General features: G+C 37.9%; 1 protein-coding gene across 6 annotated transcripts in view; it reads right to left on the bottom strand.

Annotated features, from left to right (window-relative positions):
- Nucleotides 1-298: 298 nt before the first annotated feature.
- Nucleotides 299-13,136, bottom strand: part of SENP6 (SUMO specific peptidase 6) — a 140,969-nt gene continuing 128,131 nt past the window's right edge. For 4 of the 6 annotated variants that reach the window (XM_062186388.1, XM_062186386.1, XM_062186387.1 and 1 more), the window contains 5 exons: nucleotides 7,013-7,116; nucleotides 4,690-4,778; nucleotides 3,018-3,086; nucleotides 2,744-2,894; nucleotides 299-815 (listed from right to left, as the gene is read on the bottom strand). In XM_062186388.1, the coding sequence (XP_062042372.1) occupies nucleotides 606-815; nucleotides 2,744-2,894; nucleotides 3,018-3,086; nucleotides 4,690-4,778; nucleotides 7,013-7,116 (623 nt within the window). In that variant the 3' untranslated portion in view covers nucleotides 299-605. The remainder of the gene's footprint in view (nucleotides 816-2,743; nucleotides 2,895-3,017; nucleotides 3,087-4,689; nucleotides 4,779-7,012; nucleotides 7,117-13,136) is intronic. The other 2 variants (XM_062186391.1, XM_062186392.1) reach the window with 2 other exon arrangements.

The following is a 13,136-nucleotide window of genomic DNA, read 5'->3' as shown; positions in this document are numbered from 1 at the left end:
TTGAATGGTCCTAAGTACTGTTTTTTCTTAAACATTTATGTAGAGTATAAATATTACATGTCTTGGATTCTTCAAACACATGAGAGTGTATGAATTGATTTTTTTTTTGCTAAATAAGCATATGAAGATGTCTTCTTAGTTCAAAACACTTTATCTTATTTTCATATTTTAAGTTATTTTAGAATAAATGTAAATGGTCAAAAAATTATCATAGATACTTGAGTATTCCCATGAATTATATCACACCAAGAAATTATGCAAGTTCACTAAAGAATATGAAATTAATCATTTCCTCCTATAAATATTTTCTTTTTATTTATTTTGTGTTTAGAAGTTGCAGTTTTAAGTACTATTAACAGAAAAATACATAACAAAAGCTTCCTAACAAGTGAAAAAAATAATTATAAATGCTGGAAAAATTGGCCTCATTAACATATTTACAAACTTTTACTTAATACATACTCCTTTGGAAATTAATTATATGACATTTATACAAGCATTAACATTTCAAATCACTGAGTAGTGAGCACTTCAGTTCTTTACTGTCTATACCCAAAGCTGAAAGTCATTGGTTTTTGAATGAAGAACTGGCAAGCACAGTCATGTCAATCTGAGATACTGCTGACATATTGTTCTGCTCCTTCGCCTAAAGATGCTTCTGTTGGGGAACTATCTTTATGTTTCTTTTTCTCTTTGCTCTGATCTTCCTGCAGCTTCAGAATTATGTTTCGGATTTCTTCTCTCTTTGTTCTCATTCTTGGGGGAGGAAACCAGTTTGCCAAATTCATAGGTAGTTCAAAATTGAGAATTGGATTCTGTAAATAAAAATTAAGTGCATATTAATTATAATAAATAGATTAGTTTTAGCATTCTAATGTTAAAAATTAAAAAAAAAATCAAGAACTCATTCAATATGCATTTACTCATATACTTGTCAAATACCAGGCATTGTATTAGGCATTGGAGATAAAACATAAAATTTCTGTCTACAGATATTACAATCTAGATTAGGAGTTGACAAACTATAGTCAGTGTGCGAAATTTTGCCTGCTCTGTGAAATTATTTTACATATGTATGGTCTGTTGTCCAGTACCTGGACAACAGAATCGAGAGTAGCAACGGAAAATATATAGCCAAAAAGTCTAAAATATTACCCTATGACTTTTTATAAAAAGGTTTGTCAGCCATCATCTAGGTGGATAAATAATTCAACAATTAAACTATGACTAAGACAAATATTATGGCAGGAGAAGTATAGAGTATTGTGAGAAAATAGTTCCATAAGGAAGTAATGCTTAAGACTTAAACAATGAGTAAATGCTAGCTAGCCAAAGAATAACAGAAGTAACAGTGAAAAAAGTCCAGGTAGGGAAATAAGTATTGAAGCCCAAAGGTGTGAAAGAATATGAAACAATAGAGAAACTGAATGATATTTAGTTATATATATCTGAGATTCATCTGAGAGTACTTCAAAAGTTCATCTAAAGAGAATTAAAAGATAAAATTTTGCTGTAAAAAGTGTTGAAATCCATACAAAAATTTTTCACAATATGCATTTTCCATGAACCTTTTGTGTGTATGCTTTTTTTCCTATGAAGAGTAAAATGCTAAAATGACAATGGCAGGAAAACGAGGTTAGAAGATAGGGTAAGGTTTGAGTCATGTAGCTGTTTAGAACATGTGAAAGACTTTGCTCTTTAACTTAGTAATGTTAAAACAGGGGGACAGCTCTGTGGCATCCACTGCCTATGGTGCCAGCATCCCATATGTGTGCAGGTTCCAGTCCTGGCTGCTCTACTTCTGACCCAGCTCCCTGCTGAATGGGAAAGCAATCAAAATTGGCCCAAGTGGTTAGGCCCCGGCACCTGCATGGGAAACCTGGAAGAAGAGCCTGGCTCCTGGCTTTGGATAGGCCTAAAAGACCTCTCTGTCTCTCCCTCTGTCTCTCTGTAACTCTGCCTCTCAATAAATAAATCTTTTAAAAAAATTTAAAACAGGAAAGTAACATGACAGATTTGACTTTTCTGTGAAATACAAAAGGTAGGAGGCATGGGAATGTGTAAAGAGATGGGGCTGACAGTTTAGTATAGTGACACCAGTATACAGATAATTTCGAGTAAAGCAACAGTGATAAAGTAATAAATATATCTGCCTTAAGTGACAAAATCCTCCCTAGACTTACTGGTTCATTTGCTGAAATGAAAGGAGTCAAGGTAACTGTAAAGACTATTCAAGAGAAGTTTGTGTAGTACCACACCTATCAAGTCAAAGCAAGAGAATGAGGAAGGAAAGGTCAACAGTGGCAAATGGTACGGGGAGGTCAAGAACAGTTTTGATATAAAGAGAAGGATGAAGCCAGACTTCAGGGATTTGAAAAGCAAGTAATCGATCTGTGGTAATGGAGAGAATGCACATAAATACTTCTCCAGAAATATTAACATGAAAGAGAAAAGGTTTCGGTGAAAGAGGCTTTTGGATTATGGGAGATCTCATAAGGTACAAAGAGTCAAAGTAGACAGGGCAAGTTCATCAGTGATGTAAAGAGGCAAATAAGCCTGGGATTTGATAAACTACACTTTTTATGCCTTAAAATATCTCAGATTAGTTAGTTTTTGCTCCCTGGAATAATTCTTTTAACAGTGCTCAAGCTTTTCAAAATATTTTTTTACTGGTTTCTTTAATATAAAGTCAAATATACTATTTTATTATTTATTACATCAGATCCAATAAACTGCAACCCACCTCAAAGAAACTTTCTACATACTGCAATACATATACACCACAATCACTGAAGTTGTTTTGCTGGGGTACTTTTGGATTAGAGCCTTTCATAACATCTTTGGAAAAACTTCTTTTGCTTCCTTTCTTAACTTCCCATTCCACTTCTAAATACCTGCAATAATGCATACATAGTAAGTAAGTAATATATATATATATATATATATATTCTTACATACACAGTCCCTCATCTCTACTAGAATACAAAACAAAGTATGAGATGTGATTTTGAACTTACTCTCTTAGAATCTTGACAACATTTGATCTGGAAGGGCCTCTTAGTGAGTCCATAAGTAGTATACAAGGTCTGCAGGGTGGAGATGACCAAAAATTGAATACCTCATACAACATTACAAAAGCATGAAAAATCAAAAAGTAATATTTCAACAATAAAATTTAAAAACATTCAAAATTCCCCTCTTATGTTTCTAAATATTCAGAGTATTAATATGTTTTTGCTATATTACACAGAAGTCCCATAATTGGTTCCTAAAAATACTTCAAAGTTTGGTAGAAAGTAAAAAAAAAAATGATGTTAACTTGAACACTCATCCCTCATACAACAAATAAAAAGTAGAAGGAAAATAGTCCCATTTTAAAATTAAACTAAATAAAACAGGGGATCATCACATATAAGAATCAATTTAGGATGATGCAGCGGTTTTTTTGGTGAAATTTTACTTTCGAATAATGTTTAACTCAGATTCAAACATTAAGTTTTTTTGTTCTATTTTATTTTATTTTTATTTATTTGAAAGAGCTACAGAGAGAAGTAGAGACAGAGAGAGAAGTCTTCCAACTGCTGGTTCACTCTCCAGATGGCTGAAGTTGTGCTGATCTGAAGCCAGGAGCCAGGAGCTTCCTCCAGTTCTCCCATGTAAGCACAGGGGCCCAAGGACTTGGGCCATCCTCTACAGCTTTCCCAGGCCACAGCAGAGAACTGAATTGGAAGAGGAGCAGCCGGGACTAGAAGTGGCGCCCATAAGGGATGCCGGCGCTTCAGGCCAGGGCTTTAACATGCTGTACCACAGCGCCAGCCCCAACTTTAAGATTTTTTAAAAAACTATATTTTTATTTCATAGATAGACATGGTGGGGGGATGTTGAGGGGATAGGAAGAAGGGAAGAGAGACACACTGATTTTCCCAAATGGCTTGCTCCCCAAATGTCTGCAATCTGATGCTACAGCTGAAAATGAAGGGGGTAGAAGAGATTGGGGGAACGGGGAACAGGCAAAGCCTGGAACCAGGAAGGAACCCAATCCAGGTCTCCCAACCACAATGGTGGCAGAAGTTGGTGCTCAACTACTTGAGCAATCACCTGCTACCTCCCAGAGTATACATTAGCAGGAAGATGGACTTGAACACTTCATATGGGACATGGGTCTCCCAAGTGGTATCTTGAGCACTGTGCAAATGTATGTCATTCAAAATTTCTTAATGGAGTTTCTACCAACATTTTCCATAAAGTCAAAGGGGATTAAGTCTAGAAATAGGTAATACTTCGGGAATAAGAAGTTCAGAGCTTCTGGAGAGAATTCAAACACATACTGACTCACTCTCATTTGGGATTCTCATCTAGAATATTCCCTATGTGATGGCCTTGAGTAGCTAGGGAACCAGCATAAACTCCAAACCCATGTCATTACTTTGGTATACAATGTTTCCTGCTCAAAATAAATAATCACTATTGAAAAGTGTGTGCATCTGGGTGTGCATGAGAAAATTGGAAGGGGACAACAGAAAAGATCTCTGGACAGCAAATCCCAATTTTCCCCACTGTTCCTGGCAACATTCGTGAATTTTGCTTAAGTAACTGCTTAAATAAAAACTATCCAGTTTGCTTTACTCTATGAATATATTTAAATAAAAATTATCAAGCAGCTTCCAAGATAAAATAGTTAATGCTTACTGTTTACAGATAGTAGGCTTTAAATGCCACTGTCCTATTTCTGAATTGCAGTTGTCATCAGCAAGGAATCCATCATCACTGCTGTCATCCTATAAAAGACAGCCTACTATTACTATTCAAAGTATACAACCTAAATAACTAATAATCTAACAAAATAGTACCATGAGGGACAAAAATCCTTATAACACATATATAAAAACACTTTTAGGTGATCACACACTAGAAAATGTAGTATGTTACTCAATTTCAATTATCTAATGTTTCAAGACTGACATTTTAATGGAAAGAAACTACCAGAGGTATATAAGAAACTGTTACATCTGTTTACTCAATCTAGAATATTTAAAGCATAAATGTATTATGACCAGTTCTTTTCCTGTCAAATACTACTTCTCTAATTTTAGTTTACTTTTTGCAAGTTTAATTTGTTGACTTAGACAGCTGTTTCACAATAGAACATGAATAACCATTATTTGTTTACATAATTTTTTTCACATCAGAAATATTTCAAAAATTTTTGCAAACACCATTCTTCCTTGACAATATATCCAATACCCATATATCCAATTTACTTGAGAGAAGATACTATAAGGACATTTTGTCTTATTCTGTACATTCTCTTAAAGAGGCTGTTTGTGTTCTTTGAGGAAGCTTCTGGTAACTTTATGAAAGGAATAAATTATAGTAAGGATAATAGTGATAATAAAGCACTGTTAAATTAGCTAGTACATAAAACAGGTGACTACTAAAAACAGACTAAACGCTCACTATATACCAAGAATGTAATTCCTATACAAGCTTAGTATTCCTTATCTGAAATAATTGTGATCAGAAATATTTCAGATTTCACAATGTTTAAATGGACTTTATTAGTTTAGAACTGCTAATCTAAAACATAGGCATCACACCGGCACTCAAGAAGTTTCACATTTCAGAGCATTTTGGATTTTAGAACAGAAATATCAACCTGGAAATACTGGACAGAAAAACTACAAGCATACATCATAAACCTAGAGATATCACATTTTGTTTAGCAAAAAAAGCCAAGTATAGGCCGGCGCCACGGCTCACTAGGCTAATCCTCCGCCTTGCAGTGCCGGCACACCGGGTTCTAGTCCCGGTCGGGGCACCAGATTCTGTCCCGGTTCCCCCTCTTCCAGGCCAGCTCTCTGCTGTGGCCCGGGAGTGCAGTGGAGGATGGCCCAAGTCCTTGGGCCCTGCACCCGCATGGGAGACCAGGAGAAGCACCTGGCTCCTGCCATCGGATCAGCGCAGTGTGCTGGCTGCAGCGTGCCAGCCGCGGGGGCCATTGGAGGGTGAACCAACGGCAAAAAGGAAGACCTTTCTCTCTGTCTCTCTCTCTCACTGTCCACTCTGCCTGTCAAAAAATTAAAAAAAAAAAAAAAAAAAAGACAAGTATAATACAAGGCCATTTTCACTAGTAGATAAAACAACCTAAAGTTTGGCTTAACACTTAAAAAAAAAGGTAACAGAATTAAAGAACTGGCAAAAGTATGCTATCAGGTTCATGTAAGCTTTTCTCTTAAAGCTTATAGTTTCCTTTAACTGAGCTATCAAAATATTTTTTTAAAAAGATGTTACTGAAAAAGAGTTACAGAGAGAGCGACAGAGACAAGAGATCTTCCATTTGCTGGTTCACTCTCCAACTGGTTGCAGCAGCCAGAGCTGGGCCCGTCTGAAACCAGGAAACAGGAGCTTCTTCTGGGTCTCCCATAAGGTGCAGGGAGCTAGATTGGAAGTGGAGCAGCTGGGTGCCCATGTGATGCTGACACCAAAGGCAGTGTGCCCATATGTGACACCAGAGGCAGTGGCTTTACCTGCTTTACCTGCTACACCATAGCACTGACCTCAATTAAAAGTATACTTATTCTTGGTATTAATAAAATCCATGAAGCTAATGAGACTAAGGAGATAACGAAATTCACCTGTGTTAACTTTAATTATCTGCTCATGCCAGTTTTCACACATACACACACAATAAATTGGAAAGAAAAAAGCCACCAGAAAAATAACATAATTTTGCTGAATGCATGTACTACATAATCAAATATTTCAATATTTGCCTCAGATTAGACCAAGGGAGAAGTATGGTTCATTCCACAGTGGCAAAATCATCAAGAAGAGCACTAATACATTTATCTCAGCAACTTCTGACTTGAAAACTGAATTTGTGTTTTGAGATGTGACTCAAATCCAGAAACCATAATTGAGTTTTGGTTGAAAGAACTGCTTATAGAACTTGAAAGAAAAAATCTGTAATTAGATAAAACATTAGAAATTTTTCCCCAGCATTAAATTTTACCTGGTTATCTTGATCTTCTGAGAAGTCAATAAGTTCCTCATCAAGCATTTTACCACTTTCAGTTGATTCATCACTGTAATTTAGTCTGATTTTGCTTAAGCCATCTGTATCAATAAGAAACATACAATATTTAAAAAGTTCATGCCTAAAACTCATTAATGTTAACGTTAATGATGTAGTACTTAAGGATCTAAAATCTGCTTTAGCATGAAATACCACAAATATGAAATAAGGTACTTTAAATAAAAACCAGATAGACATCTCAATTACAGGGCTGTACTACTTACACCTTAAAATTCATTAAATTTGAAATTTAGGTATCAGTTAAATGATTAAATATAGGCATACTTAAAAACACGTCTATGTATATATGTAGGTAAGTAAGCATTTTTGTACTATAGTCTACAAACATTATTAAATAGATAAGAGGTGGTTGCTTGGCCTAGCAGTTAATCCTACAGATGAGTGTCTGGGTTCTGTATCTGGTTCCTGCCTGATTCCAGCTTCTTGCTAATGGAGGAAGCAGTGATGGCTTACCGGAGTCTCTGTCACCTATAACGCAGACCTGGACTGACTTCCTGGCTCCCAGCTTTGGCTGGTCCAGCCTTGGCCATTGTGGGCATTTGGGGGTGGAAACCAGTGGTAAGAACATGTTCTCTGAGAGCCTCAGGTGGTCACTGACATCATACGTAAGAACATTAATTGTTAAATTAACAACAGGAGTCACTGTGCACTAACTCCCCATGCAGGAACTCTGTCTTCAGTAAGTTGTATTGAGAGTTACCTGTAAAACCAGTTCTCTGTGTGTGTGTGTAAACTGTTGAAACTTTTATTTAGTATAGAGTTGGTCTTCTGTGTACAAAGTTAATTAAAAATGAATCTTAATGGAGAATGGGACTGTCAAGGGGAGCAGAAGAAGAGGAGAAGAGGTGAAAGAGCAGATATGGTGGGAAGAATAACTATATTCCTAAAGTTGTACTTATGAAATTTGTATTCTTTTTTTTTTAAAGGAAAGCTAGGAGGGGCCTTTTTTTTTTTTTTATAAAGATTTATATATTTATTTGAAAGTCAGAGTTACACAGAAAGAGAAGGAGAGGCAGAGTGAGAAATAGTCTTCCATCTGCTGGTTCACTCCCCAATTGACCGCAATGGCCGGAGCTGAGCCAATCCAAAGGCAGGAGCTTCTTACGTGTCTCCCACATGGGTACAGGGGACCAAAGACTTGGGCCATCTTCTACTGCTTTCCCAGGCCAAAGCAGAGAGCTGGATCGGAAGTGAAGCAGCCAGGACTCAAACCGACACCCATTTGGGATGCCGACACTGCAGGGAGTGGCTTTACCTGCTATGCCACAGCGCTGGCCCCCGAAATTTGTATTCCTTAAAAAATAAATTAAAAAAAAGCAAAGCAAAAAAAAAGAACATGTTCTCTCTGTTACTATCTCATTTTCTCTCCAAGTAAATAATAAATTAGATAGATATGCTTGATTTTGGACAGTAATCAAAATATAAAAATGAAAACAATCATTATGTTAATGTAGGTCCTGGCAGTAAAAGAAAGTAAATGATTCATAGGAAAAAGTGAAGTGGATACTTTTAAAGGTCTGTGCCAAGAATCCAAGTTCTTAGAAATCATTTCTTGGGCCAGCGCTGTGGCTTAATAGGCTAATCCTCTGCCTTGCGGCGCCGGCACACCGGGTTCTAGTCCCGGTTGGGGCGCCGGATTCTATCCCGGTTGCCCCTCTTCCAGTCCAGCTCTCTGCTATGTCCCAGGAAGGCAGTGGAGGATGGCCCAAGTGCTTGGGCCCTGCACCTGCATGGGAGACCAGAAGTACCTGGCTCCTGGCTTCGGATCAACGAGATGTGCCGGCCGCGGCGGCCATTGGAGGGTGAACCAATGGCAAAAAGGAAGACCTTTCTCTCTGTCTCTCTCTCTCACTATCCACTCTGCCTGTCCAAAAAAAAAAAAAAAAAAAAAAAGAAAAAATCATTTCTTTTCCTGAGAGAAGCTCACTTCATAAAATGTTCAAAGAAACTACGATTTATACAAAAGTAGTGAAAACGGAGACAAGCACTTTTTAAAAATTTATTTATTTGAGTGGCATATATTCTATCTCTATCTCCATCTTCTGATTTACTTCCTGAATGCTAGCACTGGCCAAAGCTGAAGCTGGCAGTTGGGAACTCAATCCAGATCTGCAACATGACTAGCAGGAAAACCAATGACTCGAACCACCACTCACATGGTCTGCATTACAGAAAGCTGGAGTCAGGAACCACAGCTGGATATTCAACCCAGGCACTCTAGAGTACACAGGTTTTTTTTCTTTTTGACAGAGTTATAGACAGTGAGAGAGAGAGACAGAGAGAAAGGCCCTCCCTCCATTGGCTCACCCCCCACCAAATGGCCACCATAGCAGGAACTGCGCTGATCCGAAGCCAGGAGCCAGGTGCCTCCTCCTGGTCTTCCATGCGGGTGCAGGGGCCCAAGCACCCAGGCCACCCTCCATTGCCTTCCCAGGCCACAGTAGAGAGCTAGACCAGAAGAGGAGCAGCTGGGACTAGAACTGGCGCCCACATGGGATACCAACACCACGGGTGGAGGATTAACCAAGTGAACCACGGCCCTGCCGCCCCCCCCCCCCCCCACAGGTGTTTTAGCACTAGGCCAAAGGCCCACCTGTGAGATAGGGATTTTAATGCCAATTAATCAGATCACACAACAGAACATTTCAAAATTTTACAGTGCCTCACCTTTAGGTATGTTAGTATAAAATTTATTTTGGTATAAGTTATAAAAAAGGGGTTAAGAATATTAATGTAAACAAGATGGTATGGAAAAGAAGCAAAATAAAGTGCACACCTAAAAAGATATATTAATCTCAATGCTGTGATCAGAAACATTCTCTTTAAAATAACTAATAGGAACTGGTATTGTGGCATAGCAGGTAAAGACACTGCCTGCGACACCAGCATCCCATATTGGGGCAGGCTTGTATGCCAGCTGCTCCACTTCTAATCCAGCTCTCTACTAATGACCTGGGAAAAGTAGCAGTATTTGGCCAGTAGGTGGAAGCTCGGTCTCTTTCAAATAAATAAATTAATTTAAAAAATCCAATAAAGCACCAGGCTAAATCTTTGTTATAGTAGAGAGCTGGATCAGAAGTGGAGCAGCCAGGACTAGAACTGGCAACCACATGCAATGTTGGCACTGCACGCAGCAGCTTTACCCACTACATGACAGCACTGGCCTCAAGAATAATGTTTTACTTTATCCTTTTAGGAAAGTTGCTTGGGTCCAGGAGAAGATGGCCCAAGTCCTTGGGCTCCTGCACCTGCCTGGGAGACCTGGAAGACACTGCTGGCTCCAGGCTTCAGATCGGCACAGCTCTGGCCATCACAGCCTCGTAGGGAGTAAATCAGAGGATGGAAGACCTCTCTCTCTCCCTCTGCCTCTCTGTAACTCTGCCTTTCAAGTAAATAAATAAATCTTTTTTAAAAATTTGTTTTAATGTTTGTTTAAATGAAAAACACCTATAGTTAAATAAAATGTGTCTAAACCACAGAAATTGTGGTCATATGACATCTACCTTACAAACTAAACTACGCGTTCACTTTAAAACCAACAGAAGAATAATCTAAATAATGTAGTCAATTCCCTCCCCTATCTCACACAATAAACAAATGAATAAACCGAGGCGGTTACTTAATCAGCTGGTCTCTCAATCAGTGTCAGTTATTGAGAACTCATGAGTTCTTGAGAACTTGTATTTTTCACACACCCTGGCAAATCAACTCTTTAATAACACATCCAATTGAAAAAAAAAAAGCAAGTGACCGTAGTAACAACAGACATTATTATTTTCCCACAGCAAACCTTAAAAACCTAATCTCTGGGATAAGATACAATTCCACTCACACACTTCAGCATGTTATCTGACAATATTAACATTTGTGATTACATGTGTTGGATAGTTAAAACTACATTAAAGCTATCTAAAATACAACATGCAAATCCTGTCAACTAAATTCTCAGACCAGAGAACTCAATTTCTAAAATGTTAATCAGTCAAATCACAAAAAGATCTTCTTACTCTAACTTTTAATGTGCTATCACTGAATATAACTATGCTTTCTGAGGTAGTAAGAGGACATCTAGAGAGTACTCTTACTTCATGTACTTTTAGGTTAGTGATTCCTTGGAAGCTCCTAATGAATGCTGTGGGACTTCATTACTGAAAATGCAAAGGCCCATTTTAGAGCACCATTTTTCCAGCTGTGGGGCACTACTAGCAGTGGATTATAGGAGCATTAAAACAAACAAAAAATACAGTGTTATCACACACACAATACTTTTTTTGTGAAACATTTGTTTCAGAGCTCCTGAATTTTAAGAAAGATACAGTTCATGTGGTAAAACACTAAAAGTAAAAAATGCAATACGTATAATAAAAAGATGTATAAACAGGATAAAGACACTAAAAAAGTAAACTACAGAACTTAAATTATTCTTTATGTTGCTCTCCATTAAGATTTTTGAGGCTGTTTACTTAAATTTAATTGATTATTACTTAGTTCAAACACCAATTTGTAGAAGGCAGTAAGACTCTGGAGCATGTGCACATGAAGCCCTAGGCTTTGTCATTTTGCTTTAAATTATGCATTATCCTTTACTTTTTATGTGAATTAATTGGCCAATGGGAACTTAATTTTTTTTTCTTTAATTTGACAGGTAGAGTTATAGACTGTGAGAGAGAGAGACAGAGAGAAAGGTCCTCCCTCCATTGGTTCACCCCCCAAACGGCTGCCACGGCTGCCGCAGCGCCGATCCGAAGCCAGGAGCCAGGTGCCTCCTCCTGGTCTCCCATGCGGGTGCAGGGGCCCAAGCACTTGGGCCATCCTCCACTGCCCTCCCAGGCCACATCAGAGCTGGAGCGGAGGAGGAGCAGCCGGGACTAGAACCGGCGCCCATATGGGACACTCCAGCACTACAGGCAGAGGATTAGCCAAATGAACCACGGCACTGGCACCCAGGGACTTAATTTTAAGAACTCTGTTGAAATATAATTCAGATATCATACAATTAAATGGCTTTCAGTACAGTTGACCCTGTGTCTCCAGGGGTTCCACACTCATAGATTCTATATACACGGACAGATTCATGCAGATTGAAAACTATTGGGAAAAAAGTGTGTCTTTTCTAAACTCATACAAACCTTTTTCCTTGTCATTATTCTCTAAATAACACAGTATAACAACTATTTCCATAGCATTTATGTCACATTAGGTATTTCAAGTAATCTAGAGATAATTCAAAGTGTATGAGAGGATGACAAAATGTATGCAAAACCATCTCATTTTATACAAGAAACTGGAATACCTATGGATTTTGGTATCTCAAGGGGGATCTGAAATCAATCTCCCATGGATATTAAGAGCTAACAGTATATTTACATTTGTGTAACCATCATCACAATCAATTTTTAAACCTTTAATTATCTCATGAAGAAATATAGTACTCTTCTGCTACCACCTTCCATTCCTGATGTTTCCATGCCTCCTGTTCTTGCCCTTAAGTTCATAAAAATGATGTTTTTCTACTCAAGTATTACATGCTAAAACTGGTTATCTAATTTGTGTTCTTTCATTCAAGTTCCTTCTTAATGAAACAGATTGGAAAATGAGCTAGAAAAGGAAGTACTTATCTGCTTAGTTTTTGATGAACTATTTTTAAACTGTTCCTCTCTATCTCTGAAGAGGGGCCTTCAAACAGTTCATGGGAAACGTGTATTATGAAAAAATTACACAAGGACTTCAAATTTTTTGTACTACATAATTTATCTTTTAATTTCATTTTCCTATGAACTTTTAGAAATAACTTCGTATCTCTCTCAAAGGGCAAAAAGAGGACAACTTCTAGAATAAGATCAGATTTATGTAGCATAACACATCAGACAAATAAAAACAATATTATGAGAGGAGCCAGTATCGTGGTGCAGTGGGTTAAACTGCCACCTGAGATGCCGGCATCACATATGAGCCCCAATTTGAGTTCCAGCTCCTCCACTTTTAATCCTGCTCCCTACTAACGTGCTTGGGTAAGCAATGGAAGATAGCCCAAGAACTT

Source organism: Lepus europaeus, chromosome 3 (genome assembly GCF_033115175.1).
Source record: "Lepus europaeus isolate LE1 chromosome 3, mLepTim1.pri, whole genome shotgun sequence".
Taxonomy (NCBI): domain Eukaryota; kingdom Metazoa; phylum Chordata; class Mammalia; order Lagomorpha; family Leporidae; genus Lepus; species Lepus europaeus.
The sequence above is the reverse complement of the archived record's forward strand: the minus strand, read 5'-3'. Positions and strand labels throughout refer to the sequence as shown.